The sequence below is a fragment of the Emydura macquarii genome, unplaced genomic scaffold, assembly GCF_026122565.2.
Source record: "Emydura macquarii macquarii isolate MOO-44397 ecotype Brisbane River unplaced genomic scaffold, CSIRO-AGI_Emac_v2 contig_1551, whole genome shotgun sequence".
NCBI lineage: Eukaryota > Metazoa > Chordata > Testudines > Chelidae > Emydura > Emydura macquarii.
In genome coordinates, this window is record NW_027131688.1 from 7,226,303 (window position 1) to 7,247,686 (window position 21,384).

Below are 21,384 nucleotides of genomic sequence, written 5' to 3' on the forward strand. Positions count from 1 at the left end.
GGGAGTCCTCCCAGTCACTTCAATGGGCAGTGGATCTGTCCCTGAGGGACGGCAGGCTACCATGTTGTACAGGTGAGATTTCGTTGTCCAACCACAGCAATCCAGGTCCTTTGTGACCATCCCATCTCACAGTGCACTGTTATTATTCTGCTGCCTGCCCCAACAGCCTTTCCTAGGCAGGGATCTGTGCGCAGAAACGTCTGATGGAGCTGTGAGCATCCCTCGTCTGGTGATTTTGAAGGCTTGTGATTCCCATGGTAAGCCGAAGTTCCAACCTTGATTCTAGTTTGCTTCCATTTCACAGCACTTCATGTTAACCTGCTCCACCCGAACGGACTCCAGGGCATTCAGGGGCTGCACGCAGCAGCTTTCGCTGGCACAAAGCCTTACACGGTCATTGGTTCTTACGATGGGGACTGGATTCAGCCTGTGCTTAGTTTAAATTCTTTGGAATCCAAAAGAGCTTGGTGGAACGAAAATAATGAGCGGCTAGAGAAGGCAGAGGGAAACTGGGAGATAGCCGGGGATGAGATCCGAGGCTCAGGGTCCGCAGATGTAAATCCGCCTTAAAAGATACTCAATCTTTTTCGTCTGCCAACCCTACGGCCGGGTAACAGACGTGAACCTTTGGCGCAGGCGGTTGTGCTGTCAGAGACATTTCCCTTCGACACCCGCCATAGCTCCTCCCCTTACACTCAGTGCCTGGATTAAATTCTCCTTGCACACAGAGCGATGTCTGCTGAGAGAAATCACACCTCTCTGAAGCCAGACCTAAAGTTGCACCCCAGCAATACAGTACTGCTCTCTCCTGGGGAAAGCAGGTTACTTCCCAGCTGTTCCTATTGCGTTCCAATCATGTGGCGTGCCTCGCTTTCTGCACTGCTCAATGAGTCCTCGTTACCTCTTGCTCGGCTTGTTCCTTGCCCTCATGAAAACTGGCTGTTTGTGTGCGGATCTGCTTAGTGGTGCAGGTTTCACTGAGCAGTGCAACAGAACCAGGCAGCTCTGTAAGACCGCTTGGAAGCTGGTTGCACTGGAGCGATAAAACCGACATGAAATCACCTACTCTGGGCACCATGAAGAGGAGAAAAGACAGGCAGAAAAATAAATCAGGGGGCTGAACCTCATCCACGGATCTCATCAGCAACCAGAGAGAGATTAAGCCCAACTGGTCCACATTGACAGTAACAATGCCCTGTAAGCCTGCTAAGGGAGGGTCACATAAATTGTCATTCGAGAACAGACAGGAGATACATCTGCAGGAGTGCCTCTTTCCAGGGCTACGTATACAATAACCTGCCAGCAGCCTGGGGAGATGTGATGATCTCAAGCAATTGCTTTCAGCTCCTTGCGAACAACAGGAGAGAAACTGCTGCCATTTTTAGGTTGGATGGTTAAATACAGGGTATGCGGCTCTTCGTCTCCAGGAAACAAAACAGCTACTTGGAGAATGTTTTTGCACATCTTCTGGGACTGTCTGCTTAAAATGGATCTGTGCAATTAACATCCTCCTCGCTAGGAATCCATCCGGCCCAGCTGCAGGCATCTAGCGCGACCCGTAAAAGAGAAAATTGTAATCTCTTACAATGGAAAACAAAATTGCCCTTTAAGACAACACAGAGTATGTTTATCAGGGTTGTCTGTCTGTCTGTCATATTCATGAGGTCCCTACCGCCTTGGGATCTATTGAATGGGAACAGTCCCATTGACTTCAAGGAGCATCCTCATGCATGTGCTTACCGCTAAGCGTGGGCTGACGCACTGTGCTGGATCCAGGCCTATGTCTACAGATGCCATGACACTTTAACTTATTACCCGTGTCCTAGTCACCATTACGCGAACCACCGTGGAGCCTGCCTTGAACATCAACATTTTTATTTTAAACAACATCCCCTCCCAGCCTCCTGCAGCACGAACCTTCCTGTTCTTCATGCAGGGTGAAACTGCCCAGGGAGATGCTAGCGCACTGCTACCTCCTCCCCCGGAGAGGTTGCCCCAGATCTCCCCTCTGTGCCTCCTGCCCCTCTTGCCCCTCCCTAGTTAAGAGAGAAAATTTATTTTACCTGTGGCTGTGCTACAGGTGTGCGGGGGGGAACAGCAGGACACATGCAGCCCCACAGTTCCCTAGGGTAGGCCCTTTGGGCCTGTTTCAGTGTGCACTGAAGTCAATAGAGAGACTCCCCTTGATATCAGTGGGCTTTGGATCAGGCCCTGTATGCCAGAGCTGGAAATCGGCAATTAAATGAATGAACCAGGCCTCTAAGTGCCTTCAAGCTAAGCAGCAGCTCCCAGAAGCAGTTCCAAACAAGAGTAACAACCGTCACAAGAGCACAGCCCTGCTCTGAATGATCTTCTTCTAAGCGCCCCTTCCTCTTCTTTTCTTCTCTCTTCCCCGCAGTATTTTGCAGAGCAGAGTGGAAGGACAAAGCGCTCTGCTAAGCCCCGTTCGTTGCACGGGTGCAGTCAGAAGCCCAGTTCTGCTGTCTGGGCCAGACATAAGCACTCAGACCCGCTGTCAGGACAGCGGGGTTCTGGTCAATGACTCACTCAGATGTCCTTAAGCTGAATACAAGCACAATTGATTTCTCCGTTTGGGGTCCAAAGAGCTCCGGAGTGCCTCGGAGAGGAGAAAACGCTTCGGGACGTATCTAGCTTTTCATTTTTTTGTGTGCACTGGAATCACACAAAAGACTCCAGGACAAAAGATCTGTTTCTGAAAGCCTGTCTCCTGGCAAATACTGTAAAGCGGGCTCCAAGCACAACAGCGTTGTGCTGGGACCATCAACAGAACCCTTCCCATGGGCTCCTCTGATGTTTGGGGCCTGTGCAGTGTAGACAGGCCTGGACCTTGGCTATCACCATGAAAATATCCACCCGGAGGAAACCCGGGTCACAAGGAACGGAGAGGGTGTCCGTGCACATTCCTGACCTGGGCTGGTTAAAGCAATTTAACCCTGGCCACCCCCATTGTTTTGGTGGCCAAATTCCAATCCACAGGTCCGACACTCACGTGACAAGGGACAGGTTTTCCCTTTTTCACTGCTTTGGGCGGGAAGCTGAATACCAAAAGCTGCTCCTGGTGTCAAAAATCAAGAGGAAGCTGAGGCCCCATTGTGTGTTGTAAAGGCCCGGTTCAGATTCCAGCGAAGTCAGTGAGAATCTTTCTAACAACAGTGATAAGGGTCCTGGATGATCCACGGTACGTTGTGCGCCGTTTTCTCGTGGCAAAGTCACGACTATGGGTGGAATTTCCAGACGTGCCTAAATGAGCTCGGATCACAAATCCCACCGACTTTCACCTGGACTTGTGAGCCCCAGGCCATCAAGTGCTTTGGAAAATGCCCCAACAATCAAACAGTGCAAAGTCTATAGCAACTGTAGAGTTAGAACGATCCGCGCGATCGAAGTTCCCGTCTCTATGGCAGCTGGGAGCTGTTTGCTGCTCCTTATTTCTCCTGGGAAGACGGCACTCCGCCCCAGCGAGGTTTGGTTTTTAGCTTGGTTGCATTTCCATCTGCCTTCTCCAACCTTCGTGAGGAATCTCAGCATCCCTCTCGATTTTCACAGGAAGCGCCCCGTCCAAACCGCCTTTCCTTGTGCTTGAGTGGTTTAGACACCTCCCCCCGTCAGGAGCACAGTGTTCTCCCCACGAATGCGTCCGCTTGTCGGGCGCGTCTCTTGGACGCCTTGTCTTGAGCTCTGACTCACGTGAGTGTCAGAGGCTGAAAGTGTGGCAAATGAACAGCAGGATTTCCAAGCACTGTAAGTCAGGAAGCCTCTAGGGACTTAATGCACTGTAAATAAGAGTAGCAACAAGCTAGAAGGCAGAGAGCTGCCTCCATACCTGGTAGGAACGATTGGCTTCTGGCCTGACACCTCTGGAGATTTTAAGGGTTTGGGGAAGAGGGTGTGGGACTTACAAGGAGGAAGAGGAAGGGCGGTCCCTGGGGAAAGTGGCAGAATCTCCTGGCTAGGGAGGAGAGCAGACGGGCTGATGGGAGGAAAGCCCAGCAACTGAGGCCTGCCAGGGGAGGAGAGTGAAAAGGCTACTTCAGTCTGGGGGCCCCGAGACAGGCTGTTTGTTGCAGCAGGGGCCCACTGTAAGGAAGCCGGCTGAACGTTGAGCCCGGGCCAAATATTCCCTTGTCCATGGTTTTGTTGGACCCTGAAGGTCTCAGTACCTGGAACCTGGCTAGACGCTTTCAAGTGGCTTGGCCAGAGGAGGCTGAAGATCACTGTGGGGAGACTGAGGCGGAAGTGCTGTCACACCAGGGGTAGCCAGCTACCCCCCACACTCCCATAGCCTCTGGCAGGGGTGTGATGTGGGGAAACTGAGGCAGAAGGGCTGCGACGCCGGCTCTCACTGCGAGTGGGTGCTCTGCGATGGTAAGACGTGTGACAAGAGGGGCTTATTATTTCTCATGGCATCGACTTTTGAGTTCGTATAAAAGGGGAGGGAGACCTCCAAACAAAACCCACCCCCTTGGGCACTGGCAGCGCAAGGGGCCATACAGCTGGCATGCCTGGCCAGCAGTGGATTCCCTAGATGCGGTGCAGAGCCAGGGGTAGCCAGCTATATATATCGTATTCCCCTAGCCTCTGGCCTGTGGGGTCACGTTGCAGGAAAGGGACGTGCACAGCGCATCGTGCGCTCTGGCAATTCCCAGCCTGCGGGCAGCCGGCTGCAAATCAGAGCAGCCCTAAAGTTGCTCTAACTTCCACCAGGGGCAGGGCCAGCTTAGGGGGCTGAGGGACGCGTTGGGCCTGGGAACTGACTCCATAGAGTGATGGTGGTCTCAGGAGATGTTTCTCTGTCCTGTGAGTCAATACTGAACAGTGGTGGAGGGGACTGCTTCGCTGGTGGTGCTACCTCGTGAGCGGGACGTACAACCAACCTCCGCCCCACACACTGCCATTAAAGAGCCAGGGCTCTCCTGTCAGACTCGGAGAATGGTCTAAGGAGGCGTTCTGCCTCCCTAAATCCCCTCTTCTCCAGAGCTTCCCAGGGCTCCGTTCTAGCTCTGACAATATGAAAGCAGTATCTCATTTTCATAGCTATTCTTCCATGAACAGTTTGCTTTTGGTTCTCTCTTTGTCTCCCTTTCTGCTCACTGCTGGGCTTCTCTTTTACGCACAGATAGAGGGCTCTGAAAAGCAGCAGCAAGCAGATCTGGGGTTTCTGGGTGAGCTGTAGCAATGAGGCGCTTTTGCCAACTTGAGTTCTGAAGCTGAACCCCAAAGGAGATGGTCCTCGCCTGCCCCGGGGGAGTTTTTTGTGTACGGATGCATTGTTTTTACACGCAGTATAAATGTGGATTGAGTGAGCAGGAGGGAAGTGAGATTCCTCTCTGCTCTGTCTTCCTAGACATGTTGCTGCACTTCTTCATCAGCCTCTACTGCAGACACATTCAACACCAAGGGAAGCATTGTGGGTTCCTTCTGAACAATAACCACGATCATCTCCTGAATCATGACACCAGGCGGAGAAGTGAAAACGGCTACATGCAAATCTGCTCATACGGGCTGTGCTGAAGCTTCCGGTCACAACACGGTTTTCTTTGGCAACACTCAAAAGTTGCAGCTGCTGTGTACGGACAAGCTGTGTTTAAACTGCCTTATGCACCATAAACCGCACGACTAGTTATTTTCTGCTTCCAAAATCACTGAAGCGCTGGCGATAACTGAATGAAGCAGAAGGCACACGGCTTGGTTTTCTGGAGCCAGGCTGAACTTGCAGCTAGAGACATCTTGATTTGGCTTGAAAAATGGAGTGATTTGGGTCTGGAAATTATGGAAAGGGAAGACCAGTAGGTGTGGAGAACTACTAAGAAAGGGTCACTTTTCTGATAATAACTATACTTTCAAGGACTGCAGATGTGCTGGGACTGAGATGACAGCCTTTATTATCGCCTGCTGTTTCTAACTCCCAAGCCGTTTTTCTAAAATTGTCTTATGACGCTCAACCTGAATGTCAGAATCAAGCCTATCTTCCAAGATGGATAAATTGCTTGGTGTGACAGACGTACTTAAAGGCAGGCAGAGAAAGGTTTCCCTCCGCTTATGCTTAACAGCAGCACTTAATACTGAAACAGGTGGATGCAATCATCTTTGTGCATGGAATCGGTGCAGTTTTGCTAAAAGCACCATATCTATAGAAAGAACCCGGTTTTCGCATCCTTGCAGTACACCACATAGCGTGTAACTGAACACCGCACATGGCCATCACAGCGCAACCACGCACGGTCCTCTGTTACTCAGGAGTTTGGGTTTTTTTAAAGGGAACTAAAGACATTTGAGCTTCATTTTAAAATACTATAACTCCAGCCAAGATGCGAACCCGCGGGAATTCAAACCCTAAATGCCTTTCCTCTGTGCGGAGGGCCTGTCAGCACATCACCACCTCTCTTCCCAAGAGAGCACTGTAATTCATTACATATATTCAGTGAAGGAACGGGGACTGGCAGACAATTGCTGACACTGCTCTGAGCTCCTGACTTATAACCTTTCCTCTTCTTGTCACAGTCACTTTTTTGCAACGTTTGGCTTTTTAAATAAGGAGCAATGGAGTTACTCCTTGCGTAGTAATGCTAGGCTGTGTGGGTTTTATGGACCCTATGTGCGGGCGGCACTGTGTCTGGTGTATCATTCCACAGTGACATGGCTGAAGTGTCTTACCCTCCGACGTCTGCAGGACCAGGGTCTTGCTGTACGGGCTGACTCCTGTTTTGTTGAAGGCTTTGACCCGAGCACTGTATGTGCTGTTGAAGTGCAGACCATCGACAGTGCACATCGTCTCTTTCCCGACGTACACCTCCTAGTGAGCAAACAAAGAGCTGCATTAGGGTCTGAAACACAGGCTCCTGACTGACTGGGCTGCGTACATTTCAGCCTTCCTAAGATGGTTTGCTGTACAGCATTCCCACAGCTTGCTCAAAAACAGACATGCAAGTAATGCACCTTTCCAGCTTGCTACACCGTCTGCCACCGGACAGGAGATGGATGAGATTTACCAGCACTGGATAGAAATAAATCACCAATTTGGGTCTCGATAAAATAATCCTACGCCTTCACACTAGAGCTCTGAGAAATCCACCAGGGAAAACCAGTTGCTGTACAGTAAGGACATTAAAGTCTTGCTATTCATGTTGGACCAAGTCCCTCCTCAAGCAAAGCTCCTAGTGAAGTCCAGGGGAGTTTTGCCCAAGTGAGGAATGAGTATAAACTCAGTGAAGGCCTGTAATCAGAAACTTGGACCTAGGCTCTACTTCCTTGTAAGTTCAGATGGCAGGACCAATGCTTTACTGACCACAAAAGGACAGGTTTATTCCACAGATCCCCAGCCAATTCACCTAGGTGTTATTTTTATGCCCGTGTAACTTGGTTCAAATGAGCAGAGTTACAATGGCCTAACGCTGGAGCGACCAGCAATGAATCCAGCCCCCAGACTACCGAAATCCTCCAACACGTCAGCTGCAATATTTGCTTTTAATTAGATGGGTTGTGATTTAAGCTCCTGCTTTCATCTGTGTTGCCGGGAAGGATTTTCTCTTGGTTTCCTTGTGAAATATCCTTTACTCTCTCCATTCCCGCAGGAATCCTTTGTGCATTTCTGCTGCGCGTAATAGAATGGAGCAGCGTGCGTCTGTTTAAACAGCCACTGCTTAAATATGGATGTCTTGTTTTCAGGGTAATACAAAGTTCTCCAGTCCTTCCTGGGAAAGGCAAACTGACCCATGAGGCTCCTTTGGGAAAAGTTCCATGGGCAGAGAACACAGAATTCTGCTTTATGTCTTTCTCCCAAATCTTGAGCAGATTAACTAACTTAGGCGACCTGGCTGGGAGCTCTATAAATCACAGCTCTCCTCTGGTAACATGTTACCTGTCAGCACTCCGTAGTTAGCAGTGCGGTGAGCTCAATTTACTGAACAAATGCAATAAAAAGTGAAATGCACCTGACGCTGGGTTATAGCAAATGCTTAATGCGTAAGAGCTCTTATGGAAACACGGGGTTTACTGCTGCCTCACTTAACATCCTAGGTTCCCACTTCATCCTCTCATCGCTGTCCCACTCATTTGATTTGATTTTATGAAACAAACTGTCACTGGGCAGCTTAATCACTCTGAGTCCTACTCACTTCCAGCCCTACATTTCTATGATCCATTCTGCCAGTCCTAGATCACCAGAGTGTCTGGCCATGCCCCTTCCTAGCCTAGAAACCTACTACCTGGAGGGAGAGGGGAATGGGCCAGGGACGCCGGCTTTAAGCTCCTTGGGTTTCCGCTATAGCCGGGAAATCAGCTGCCCCTTTGCAGCAGTTTTGTGTCACCTTTTCTGACACAGAAGCAGCGCAAAGGACAAGACGGGCTGAGGATCTGGCCGTGGCTATGCAGTAACTAGGGGCTCCACCCTGCATAGCCAGATGTGGAGCATCACACATGTAAGCTCCCCGTTACACCTACCTGGTGAGAGGAGAAAGGCCTGCGTGGCAGGCGTGCGGCTAAGCACCCCATTAGCACGACTGGGACGGTGGCTAAACTCGTGTCCCCTCACACGCCCCCCCCTTCATCCTTCCTCGCTCTGTGCAATGGCGAGTAAGGCACGGCCACGCGAGGGAAGTACTATGGCCAGTGCCGCGCCAGCATCATCGTGTGTGGCTCCCCCTTGCCCTGGAGCGCCGCAGCCACTTGCAAGGCCCTGCAGGATCCAGGCCCGTCGGGTGACGTGAGCTGGCGTTAAAGCACGAGGTCGAGGTGCGGCCGCGTTCTGAGTCTGGAACCTGGCCTGGGGCATGGCTCCTGGGGTCACGGGCACACCCAGCCGGCAGCTCTCTCCACACTGGGGAGGCAGGAGGTAGAGAACTGGGCACGGCTCGGTATGCAGAGACCCTGTCTGATTCTGGAGCAGCAGTGAGGGACACTGAGGCCATCAAGAGATGGGCAGGGGCAGGAGGCTTTGACAGCGAGGCAGCTAAAGTGAAAAACTCAGTGGTCTTGAGGCTTTGAGAGTCCTCCAGAGAGGACGCTGAATAGCTGAGTTTAATCATCGCCCAGTCACACTGAGAATACATCTCTGGGATTCTATGCTGAAACAAAAGGTGATTTCCTTTTATTTCCTGCCTCCAGCTAGAAATCTCTATGCCCTGCTTGACCAGGCCAGCAGACAGGGCTGAGACTTGTCTCCCGCAAACTCAGTACTCGGCACCTTTCTCCCATTTAACATCCCCTCTGTCAGCTGCCCAGCGTCTGCTCTGGCTTTTGCCTGGCTGCGTGACTCGCAGCTGGTGCCCAGGAAACACGGGGGGCTGTTCTCTCATGCCTGCTCTGAATGGCGATGAATATGCTAGAGAATAATTATGAGCATGTCGGATCAGAGAAAAATCACATTTTAATTGTATAATTACAGCCATTTAAAGTCCCCAAGCCTTAAACGCCGCTGATTGCCAGTAGTTCAGCAAACCACAATCCTCCACGGGAATTAACAGCCTTTGCAAGTCTACTCTAAGCTGTTCAAAAAGTGCTTTAAAATGAGTTATTTCCATTTCCAAAGTGTGCTGATCATCTTGGCAGATATTCTCCAACAATCAAAAAACACTCTGCCCAGCAGCTTTCTCCCTTGACCTCACGAAGCGAGCAAATAGCATTATTTGAAGTTATCGGGACGGAAGGATGAAGAGTTCGGGGAAATTCTCGCTCGCTCTTTATAAACATCACCTGATTCTGCAGCCATTATGTGAGTAAGCGTCCTGCTCATATGAGTAGGAGCTGCAGGCTTCAGTCTTAAGTGAACTTCCATCCTCATATCTGCCCCCAGCACACAAACTGCACACACACCTCACGCCAAATTCTGCGCCCGACGACAATGGGAAATGAAAGGAGTCAGACTGATCAGTGTTACCAGGGGCAGGATTTTCTAAATATTTGCAGTCCAAGTGGATTTGAAAACAGGGAAAAAGCCCACCTGGAGTTTTGAAGTATTTTCTTATAAATAAAATAGGGAGGAATGCAAATGTATTTAAAAAAAAAATTGGGGCCCAATCCTTAGATCCAGCTGCCTCTGTGCTCCCTGATTCCAGTGCTGGCTATTGGACAGCGTGCCCCCAAGCATAACTTTAATTCTTCAGCCACAGAAGGGATCCTTCCAAGTGAAGGAGAGAATTAGAGACAATGTCTGAAATGAAAAATGGAGAGAGACACAGTTTCTCCAAGAAGGCGCCTGATGGAAGCGGTCATGGCTAGAGACTCCAAGAGTTTAACAGCCTACCAGTGGAAGTTACCAGTGGAAGACATTTCCCTGCAGGGTTTTGCTATCACACTTGCAGGAGTGATTCTCAAGTAGAATTGGTAGGATCTGTGTAATAATCTATCCCCGGCCACGGCTACAGAGCTACTTCCTTCATTGCAAACACTCATTCACTGGTTGATAGCTTCAACAATCTCTGAACCTGGTGTCTACAATTGGTTGTTGTGAGACCATTTCCCCTTGCAAAGTTAGCAGCTGTGTTTTCAATCCACAGCTTCACAACCTTTTAAGGCCAGAAGGGACCATTCGGACTATCTGGTCTGATCTCCTGCGTAACATAGGTCATGGAATATCACCCAGTGATTCCTGCAACAAGTCCATCACAATAAGACAATTCATTAGAATAGGAACAGGACTGAAGCTGTTGACAAAAAGATTCAGTTCAAATCCGGAGGAGACTTACACTGTATAGAAATAAACAACATATAAACTGCTAAAAAAAAAAAAAAAAATACAAACATGGCTTGATTCCCCAGTGTCTTGTGCCTCGTGGAATGATTTACACCCGTGTAACTTGAGTGAAAATACTACACGAGGCCTAAGATTATGACGATTCCCAAGGCAGTGGTAGGCTATCTGGCCCAGTGTATCTACACAGAACATAAGCCTACTTCCTCTTGATCAGCAATGCTCCAGGCGTGTCTCACTCATCCCTGGCATTGTCTTTACTCCCAAGGCAAGCTTTATCAATGGGACAGGCGCTCTCAATACCTACCCTGAACTGTCCACCGTTCCCATCGTCCAGCTCTAGAATGTATCCTTCCACCTGCACTGTCGACAAAGGGGGCTGTTTCCAGGACAACGTGGCGCTGTTGTTGTGGGTGCAACATTCTTCTAGCTGTAGAATCGGGGGGGCCGGCACTGGAGAGGAAGCTAAACAAAAATTAGTGTAACCCTGGCTTCTCCGACCAGAGTGGAAATCAGGCCTAGCAAGTGCATTCAGTTTTCCGGGAGGCACGTAAAAACTTGCCCGTTTTCTCCAATACGTGGAGGCCGTGTTTATCAGCCTGTTACCCAGCCTGCATGTCACACTGAATTTAACCTGCAATTTTATGGGACTGAGGCACAGAGAAACAAGAAGGGACTGTTTTCTAAACTTCCTGTCCGAGAGCAGCCTGGCAGGATTTTTGGTTTTCATCAGCTCGTTGACCTGAAATTTTACTGGTGCTATTTCGTTTTCTCTTCCGTTTTCCTTCTAGTAAATTCTGGACGAGCATGAAAACACAGCACCCGGCCCCCACCTGGGACAGCGTGGCTCCCAAGCATAACCCATCCATCACGGTAGCCTAACCAAAGCCCAGGAAGCCATTATCTCTTCATGGCAGCCCCTTCCCGACGTACTCAGAGTTCAGCTGCAGAGAGACAGGTGTTCTCGTTCCCAGACGAGAACACTGCCACCACTTGCTGTCAGTGGAAACAGTGGGTCTGACTCACCTCTCTGTTACCCCAGTTTTCCGCCATGCAAGTTCATTGCAATCAAAGGAGTTACGCCCGTGTGTAAATAGAAAAGTGCAATGGTGGGTCAGGCTCGCTGCTTTTGTAGCAACCTTTGGCTGGAGGAGCACCTGATCTTCCTCATGGTGGAGCAGTGATTAAGGGGGTTTCGCTGTGATGTGTGCGGTGAGCCATGTATAAGAGGAGATAAATACGTTTTTCAGTTGTGCTAGTTTAGTGCTAGTAAGTGTTCTGGATGGACGGCACTGGAGATCAATGTCATCCAACGGCCCTCAAAAGAGGTACAGTGAGATTCACTGCACTGTCTTACCACTGTGCCTCAGCCAAGCACAGGGACCATTCCGGGGGTGAGCCTAGTATGGTCTCCAGGGTACGTCTACACAGCAATTGAACACCTGCAGGGGGCCCGGGTCAGCTGGCTCAGGCTCACGGGACTCTCTGTGGACTGGGCTAGGGCTGGAGCTAGAGCTCTAAGCCCTCCGCAAATGGGAGGGTCCCAGAGCCCGGGCTCCAGCCCAACTTCAAACATCTACACTGCAGTTGTACAGCTGACCCTGTGGCTGTGCTGTGGGTCTTTTTATTCCCGTGTAGACGTACCCCACAGGACATTCATTGCTGGGCTTCTTTGCTGACTCAGTCAGTTGCAGGGATGGGTTGTCATTGCACGTGTCCATGAGGACGTTTACGGAAGTGACAGCACCGGACCCGTTTCACAGAGGCTGCCCAACAGTAACCACTTTCAATCTCTACCAGTCTTTGCTGGGATAGACTCAGAGACAGAGAGGAGAAAGGCTGAATAGCCCATGGCCAAACCTCCATGTTTGCTTCTGCCCAAGACAAAAAGTAATTTCATGGTATTTCCTGCTCCAGCAGGAGCATTAGCTCACATACGGTAAACCAGTAAAAGGAAGGAGATCTGCTCCCGCTCTACAAAAGACATGTGGGGTGAGACCCCAACAAGGAAAGGGGACCCCCTTCTCCCAATCCATAACTGATACTTAACCTCTCTATTGAAACATTGACAGCCACCCTTTATCTACCATTTCCTTAGTCCAGACTTCACATATTCCATCCCCTCTCTCTAACTAGATAGCACTTGCCGGCTTGCATGACGTAGGAGAGAAATGATATGTATTACAATCCACAGTCTGCCAGGGGGAGAAGAGGGGGGATTTCTTCGAATGATTCAGCACATAACTTTTTGGGCTAAATGCTCAGCTGGTATAAATCGGAGCTCAATGAAGCCTCGTAGATTTACAGCAATTGAGGATCTGGGCCTTTTTCTTTAATGGCTACCTTGCTGTTGGGTGGCTTCATTCTTAAATAACAGCACTGTACACTTCACATAACTGACACAGAGTCCTGCGGGAACAGGAATGTACCAGGTAAGGGGTGGCCTCCATCCACAGTGCCTTGTAGGAATATTGCTTATCATCATTTGTGTTGTGGCACAAACACAAAGGGTGCTCTGCAACCGGCAACCACACACATGGAATGGTCTCTTTGCCCCGAATGAGAGAGAGTCGCTTATTTCACGCTTCAAAACTAAGCCCAGTGCACAGCATTAACAACAGGATTTTCAAAAGCATCTAGCGCTGGCCTACCTCTGTGCTCTTGCTGAAGCCAATGGGAGTCCGACTTCACTGAGAGCAGAGTTAGGCCAATGCGGAGAACCTTACCCAAACCCATTATATTCCAGTGAGTGATTTACTCGTTAGCAGCCACAATAGAGCAGAGACACAACGGGGAATGAACAAGCCATTTTTGAGTCACGACCCAATTAAACTACTGTGAAAGGGATGCAGACAGCACCTGGCATGTCATAGACATGGACCTGACGAGTTTTTAGCCATTACTAATCCGGCGATATGCATCCCCCTGACTGGTCCCTGGCTATCCCGTGGATTAAGGAAGGACTGTTGCATGTGCGTTTTATTCAGGAAGTCCTGGAAGTTGGCTCTTATCGTACCCAGGACTGGACAAGGCCGAGAGTTTTAAGATTATGAGACTGTTTTATGGGCTGATTTCCAAACTATTGTTTCGTGCCCCAGTGTTTGTGCATCCTAGGAGCACACTGTGCTGGATGGTGTCTTGGTGACTTTTTTCAGCACAGGAAGTTCTGGTGGGTTTTAGCCAATTACTTCCTACGACAGCCTAAATCATTGGCTCTGGCCAAGGAGCGCACAGCATAATTTGGGGGAGGGGATATGATTGTGACTTTAGCTTCAGAAGGTGAGATGATAAGGTGGATGGGTCAGGCAGAAAAGCAGAGGTCACGGGGAAGTCAGCCGCTTAACGTGTGCGAGATGGGAGAGTGGTGTAGACATCACGGCACAGGCAGGTTGTAAGGGGGGACAACTGGAAGTGTCATTCAATGGGTACGTCAGATATCTGTGCTACTGACGATCTCTCGCTAACACGTGAACTGCGGCTATTTCGGCACTGGGAGTGGGCACTGCCTGCTGAGAGTGAAGGGATGTTTGGCATTTGGGGCAATCCTGGTGCCAGAGGTTTCAGAGTCTCAGCAAATTATGTCCAAACTGCGCCCACAGGGACTGCATGGCTGAATTCCCTCACCAGCAGAACGACTCTTGTTCTCGGACAGCCTGGCAGCAGACGAGATCTTCAGCTTCCGACCCCCCCTACAAGTGCGCAGCTCTGTGTCTCTCTGTCTCACGAAGTCCCAAGAGCCACAGGCTGACAACTGTGCTGCAGCTGGCACCTGGCCCCGGAGCATCCCAGCAAAGAGCTGTAAGATCTGAGGCCTTTTTCTTTGGCTATGCAGCAGCAGACACAGCAGGACAGCAGCAGCCAGGAGCTAAGAAGCAGAGTCGCATCCTCGCAGTCCATCTAAACTACATCAAAACAATGTAATATCGGGCTGTTAAGAAGGCGCTCCTGTCCGCATAGCGCCTGCCATCATCAGACAGAGAAACAGATCTCAGGATGTTTACAGAAAACTTGGTCTGATGGCATTCTGTCTGGCAAGGAATCACTTATCCACAGCTGTGATTGTGAAATGGATATTTCTTTAGTGTTTTGCCTTTATGGTCCCTACTTCTCTATGGTTTATCTGTATGGTCTCTCTCTGGTTCTTTGATTGCTTCTGTCTGTTGCATAACTAATTTGGCAAGATTTAAATCAGCTAAGGAGGCAGGGTCTGATTGGTTAAAGAAGTGTTGCGTGATGGGCTAGGATTGGTGACAAATGCTGTTTTGTAGCACTTTAGTTTCAGATGTTGGGTTAAGGCATAGCTAAGTAGGATTCAAGTTTAACTCTATTAACTGGGGTCCAAAAGAGAAGTTCTTTGGAACTTAACTCCAGGACATGGCCCAGACCCCCACACCCTGCCAATCACACTGTACAGAAGCTGGAGCCCCAGACAACCAGATCCTGACTGGCCAGTTCATCTGCCTTATTGGGAGTGGTGAGTATTATGCTTAGCATGTGGATTCTGTTTCGGTAACTGTTAATAAACAGAGGTTACGGATATTACTGTGTATGGCTCTTTCACTAGTAAAAGGTCCCACGATTCGCAGAAGATTACGTCCTGAGCCCTAGGAGCTGGGTAAGGGGTGATCCGGAGCCCTATGAACTGCAAAAAGGTGGAGGTGCCTAAATTAACCAGCCCACGGAAGGGTAACGGTGGGCGCCCTAGAGCCTGTGGGTAACACAGGGACTTGGCAGCCTTTTCTGTTGGGTCTTTCTGCTTCATGACTTCCCCGCTTCCCCAGATGTCCTCTCCTTTACAGTCTCCAAAGAACAGGACAGGAAAGGACCAGCACCGGAATAAAGGCGAGGCGAATGGGAGAAGGGAGATAGAAATGGTGGGCCAAGGTAGAAGTCTGAACACTGGAAGAGGAAACAGGACTAACGAGAATGGGAAAAGAGAAGCCATGGGGAAACGCTGACACTCAGCTACACTGAGGGGGAATCCTTGGCTGCCCTGTTAATGTCCCCCTTGTAGTACGCAAGCAGCACAAAGAGACCAATCATGAGCCAGCTACCATACCTGGGAGACCTGAGACATGTGGCTAGTGACTGTGGCAGCCTCCCCAGGGATATCGTTATTTGTCTTGGCTGATTTCTCCAGTGCGCTTTACAGGCTTTTCTCGAGCGTCAGTGAGATGTCTTCCTTGCCCAACCGTCTGTCCTCGAACTAGGGCTACAATGGGACCGCTGCCCTACCCGTTCCCTTCCGTTCCTCAGTTCTGATCTGTTCCCCCCTTTGCCCAGTATCTCAGCTCGGGGGCGGGTCCCGCATCTGGGCCACCGAGCAGCTGGCACTGGTTAGTCACAGCCTGGCTCAGCAGCTTTGTCGTCTGAAGAACTGAAACGGCGCTTCCTCCCCTGGGTGGGCCATGCACCCCTTGTCCCATTGCCGCAGAGGGAACAACTGAGCTGGCGGGGGGCTATGTGGAGGAGCACATTTGCCAGCCGTTAAGGCTGCATCGGCAGGAGCAGATTGGAAAGCAGCCCATTTACGTCTACATCCCATGTGCCCGCAGAGGGGCTTTCTGCGTGGCAGGCTGAACACTAGGTAATGTGTTCCATCTGTCTAAGAGCTTGCCTGGGCAGGAGACTCTGCTATACTCTCCCCGGGATAACACAACCCGAGTCCTGGAGCACTTTAAAGACTAACACATTTAATTTCTGGAGGCATAAGCTTTCAGCCCACGAAAGCTTATGCCTGCAGAAATTAAACGTGTTAGTCTTTAAAGTGCTACAGACCCCTCGTTGTTTTTGCTGGATACTGACTAACACGGCTGCCCCTCTGGAACTTCTCCCAGGGATGAAGCACGCTCATTATCACATGCCTCATTCCTTCCACGCCCTTTCTCAGCCTGTCCAGCGAGCACGCCCGTCTCACCCTCTCCCAACGTGCTAGCTATGGGCCCAGCATCTGCAGCCATTTCCTTCCGTTATTACTTAGCGCAAGAAGAAAAAGGAAGGGGCCCAACCATCTCACATCCAATGGCAGAGCTCCAGAACATGGTCGTTCAGGGCCCCGTCTTGCCAGGATTGAACACGGCTGCAAAGAGAGGAGAAGAATAAGGCCCTGTCCCTCCAGACCGAGTATGTAATGGGGGGAGTGCAGCAGATGTGCATCCGCGGCTCGTCCCTTAAGCTAACAGTCAGGTAGGGGCAGAGCTTTGCCCCCCGCCTGCCCACATGCCAGCCAGCTGAGCTGGATCACGCCACATGCTTGTAAAGGCTGAAGCAATTTACTCCTGCCCAGCACAACAGCAGGGATTGTGGCTCTGGAGCACAGGGCAGCACCCACTGCTCAGGGAATACGGCATCCCTGGCCCATGTCTGGAAGTGGGATTTGTTGTGGAGTTGCCCAGGTAGGCGATTCTGGTGAATTACGAGTGTTCTTAATGCGAAGGGAAAGGGAAAGACAGATAAGCCAGCAGCAGACTTGCTTTTGCTAATTAAAAATAAACCCTTAGGTTAAATTATTAAAACAAGGGAGGAAGGAGATCTCCCAACATCTACGCGATTTGTGTGTAAGCCGCTGCTTTAAAACAATGGCCCCGTTAGCCAATGGTGAATTATAGGTGTGCTTTTGACAGCCTGCCAGATGCGTCCATCACGATTAACGTTATTACGTTAAATACCAAATGAATTAATAACGATGGGGCCATTGTTCAAAATAGAGAGGGATCACGTGATTAAGAGCTTTTTGTGCCTATCTGTCCAGGTGTTTGACACGTGTCAACTAATTGCACCTAAGAACATCCAATGGAGACAGCAGGAAATACACAGGGCCAGGTGACCTTGGCGTCAACGTAACTACACCAATGCACACCAGCAGAGGAGCTGTCCGTAAAGCAGACCATAGGGGGAAGCCTGGCCCCACCTGATCACAGTTTGCTGTGTCACAGCTAATCAGCCTCTTCTTTCAAAGCCCAAGGACGTCACAAGTCAGAAATTGCTCACAGGTTGTGACGGATCTATGTGCTCTGTGCATTAATGAGACTTGGCAGGGGTAGACCACAGGGTAACCAGTTGTCCATGCGAAGAGAATATAATAAGGGGGACATTAAAATTAAGCTGAAGGGCTTAAAAACAAACAAACCAACCAACCAAAAAGCCAAGCGTTCTAGGTGTTGTGGTTCTTTGCTATAATGTAGCATGCAGAATGTTTCTGGCATGTTTGAGAAGATAACGTTCTCGGGCTCAGGCGAATCTGCATTCTTGTTTGAAGGCTGCGCTTTCAGTTAAGATATTCCTACTCGAGACAGACAGCCTGTTATCTAGGCAATAGAAACCACCGCTCAGTAATGTGTGAGAGTTGTGGGCATGTGTGTAGGGAGGCAGGAATTTCTTGATACTGCTTCAAAACCTGCTCCACTAACACCCATGAGAATTCCCATTGAAGCCACAGGGACAGCACGCATAAATCAGTCAAGCAGGATTTGGCGAAGGGTGTGAAAAAAGTCTTCTTTGAGATCTGCACAACTGGGGAGCAGGCTCCCTTGGCATCACGGGTTCGGAACGGTTTCTAAAGCACCGCCAGGTACAGCTGTGCTCTCCATGACTCTCATTTAGCACACTGCACCCTGGGGGAGCCAGCGATGCAGGGACAAAAGGATGTTCTCACGGTTAAGACAAAAATGAGCCAGGAGGCAAAAGAAAGAGAAAACAAAGGCTGGTTCTGATTTCCTGTGGGACCTCCCACAAGTCATTCAGTTCCTCGGTGCCGTGGATTAACAACACTGATCTCCAGGGGTGTTGTGCGATGAAGGCAATTACTGCTTGTGAAATGCACTGGGCTTCTTGGAGGGAAGCTACTATGTAAGATCCCAGTGCTGAGCGCCTCCTGCCAAGTATGGCCAGCGCCTCCATTGTAAACGCAGCCAGAGAGAGAGGAGGGTCTCCGCACCTCACAGAACTGGGCCCATCGTGCAGAATCCGATTAGCGCTTATTATTCCTTTTGCATTACGTGTGCAAACCCAGCACCTATCTAAACACTTCCTGGGGTAAAAGATGTTGTCGTTTCTGTTTGTAGCATGGTGCACATGCAGACATGCACACACGTAGCCAGAGACAGTCCTTGCCCCCAGAAACTTATACTCTGATCAGACACAAAGGGTGGCAGAAGGGAAGGATTATTACCCCTATTTCACAGCTGGGAAACTGAGGCACAAAGCAATGGAGTGGCTGAACCAACGTCCCAGAGGGAGCCTTTGGCAGAGCTGAGTATTGAATCTGGAGCTCCATCTCAGTATACTTGCTTAACCACTGGACCTTGTATGAGGTTTAATCCCACCTTCTTAATTTTTATTTGTAAGGAGACAAATATTTTAAAAAACAAAGTTCCCCGTAGTTCCCAAAATTCTCCCCAATTTGTTGCCCCCTGACATACGGTGGTTTTTCATTAAACACAGAGATTACGGTGAGCACAAATCAATGACGGGTGAGGGTTATTTTCTAAATGGACTGAAGATAGGCTCTTACCTTTCATCTGCACAAAGTCGAGCTGATGGATGGACTGCAGTAAAGGTGCACTGTCAAGGTTTAAATCGAAGTCGGTGGTCATCCTCGGGGTAAGCGTCCCTTTCCCCCACTGGTCCTCCGTCAAGTGCACTCTCCTTATGAGTGCATCGGAAATCTGAGTGCAACGAAGAGCACAGCCTCAGCTATTACATGCCACTCCAGCAAGTGATTTATGCCTTAGAAAGAGCCGTTTCTTCATGACGGTAAAAGCCAACAGGGCTTGAAATCAAAGCCTGGCCCAAGCTGATTTTTGGCATCACTACAATTTCATAGTGACTTGAGTTTTGCCATTGACGTCAGTGGGGCCAGGATGTCACCCAAAGGCACCAGCGATGCCCTTCACTTTAGGTTCAGACTGGTAAATGACTTAAAACAGAACCAAACCATGTACCTGGAGCAACAGAGAGTCTTAGCTAGACCAAATAAATCAATCCCGTCTTATGGGAGTGACCCAGTGCCCAGAGACGTCAATGGAGAAGCTTACGCTGGCTGCAATGGGAGCTGGATCTAATGCTCATGCACTAGTATTTGTTCTTGTGACCCACGTATTGAGTCTGTCTCCCATTAGGCTCCCAGAGGGCTGCATAAGAATCTTCCTCAAAACTCTTCTCCCAACATCTTTGTGAGCCAGTGTTTTCACAGGATGAAACGTCTTTATCTGCTTGCATTCATTCCTGTTTTGCTTCCCCCCTTACATGCAGCCTTCTCCAACTTGTTTCACTCTCTGACTTCATGTAATGGTTTTTTCTCCTTACAGAGGGCCAGCCTCTGATGTCCTTGCTCACAACGAGTAGTAATTTCGCATTGTGCCTTTGAAGGGTGCTACTCACGTGGATGAAGAGTATCAGGACCTGTCTCAGAGCTCATGCCACTGCATTTCTCATGAGCAGCCAGCAGTACACCTCTCTTACAACACACAGATGTGTCACCCTTATTCGGTCTTCACTGACAGGTAAAATCTCTAGAAATACACAGCTAATATAGGGCCTGATCCCCCCCATGCTACCGTTAATGGCAGTGTAGCTGCTGAGTTCCGGGGGCGCAGGACTGGGCCCCAAAATACTAAGGAATCGTCTAAACCAGTGGTTCTTAACCTTTCCAAACGACTGTACCCCTGAAGCCTGAGTCCCACCCCCACGGGGCTGAGGCAGGAGTTTCATGGCGCCCCTGTGGCTCCAAATTGCCTTTCTTGCCACCCCCAATACCAGCTCTGCACTTGCGACCCCTCTAAACCCCCAGGTTCAGAAACACATTGTTCCTAGTCTAGACTGAAATTGGCAGGAAGAAAATCTCCCTAGATGACTATACTGAGCCCACTCCTGTATGCCCCCTTGGCATCCTGGTCCCCACCGCACACATTCCTGGGGGTGCGTCAGCCCATGGCACAAGGGACAGCAGCCTTACACCAGCTGGTAACGGAAGGGGCTGTTACACTAGACAGCAGATGCACGCTGGCCGTGTCTCCTCTCCTTGGCCAGACCACTGACACAGCTCCTATGCTGGTGGCAGGAAGGGGATGGGGGTGATGCATAGCTTTAATAATTCATTACAAAGTGTTTTTAGACCTCAAACAGACAGACAGACAGAGACACACAAATATACATGTATTTAGTGCCTAACGATAAAACAACGTGCAATTTGCAGATATTCCTGACGGGATCGGCACATTCTTCTAATGACAATCGACCAAAAGATCTGGGGCCATACTCCTCCATGGTGTAGCTCCCCTGACTTCACCCCACTTAGCCCAGGGCTGAAAGTGGCCTCTGCACCTGCACTCGCCCAGCTCTTCAGTCCAAAAGACCCTGGAAGTGAGCAGCCGCACACCCACCTGTAAAAACCCACTGGGGTCGTTCTCTTTAATAACCTCCAGACAGTACTCCATCAGGCCTGTGGTCTGGCGCAGCTTGACCGTGCAGTGAGAGATCTGGTCTCGTACCACCTGCAATGAGACGAGGGGAAGAGAGTTTCCAAGTGAAGGGCCTGCTCCTGCCCATGCCAAGTGAACAGGGGTGTTGCCAGTGGGAGCAGGCTCCGGCCACGAAAGGATTAGGTTGAAGAAACCTTTCAAGGGGTGGGAGCAAAAGACTAAAGAGAACATCAAAGACAGGAGTTAAATAATTGG

The 21,384-nt window shown here is 49.9% G+C and overlaps 1 protein-coding gene across 1 annotated transcript in view; it reads right to left on the reverse strand.

Annotated features, from left to right (window-relative positions):
- TRIM9 (tripartite motif containing 9) overlaps positions 1-21,384 on the reverse strand; it is a 120,106-nt gene that overhangs the window by 13,741 nt on the left and 84,981 nt on the right. Inside the window, exons 4-7 of the mRNA XM_067554761.1 lie at positions 21,091-21,201; positions 19,221-19,374; positions 11,016-11,173; positions 6,676-6,814 (exon numbers count right to left, since the gene is read on the reverse strand). Of these exons, the coding sequence (XP_067410862.1) occupies positions 6,676-6,814; positions 11,016-11,173; positions 19,221-19,374; positions 21,091-21,201 (562 nt within the window). The remainder of the gene's footprint in view (positions 1-6,675; positions 6,815-11,015; positions 11,174-19,220; positions 19,375-21,090; positions 21,202-21,384) is intronic.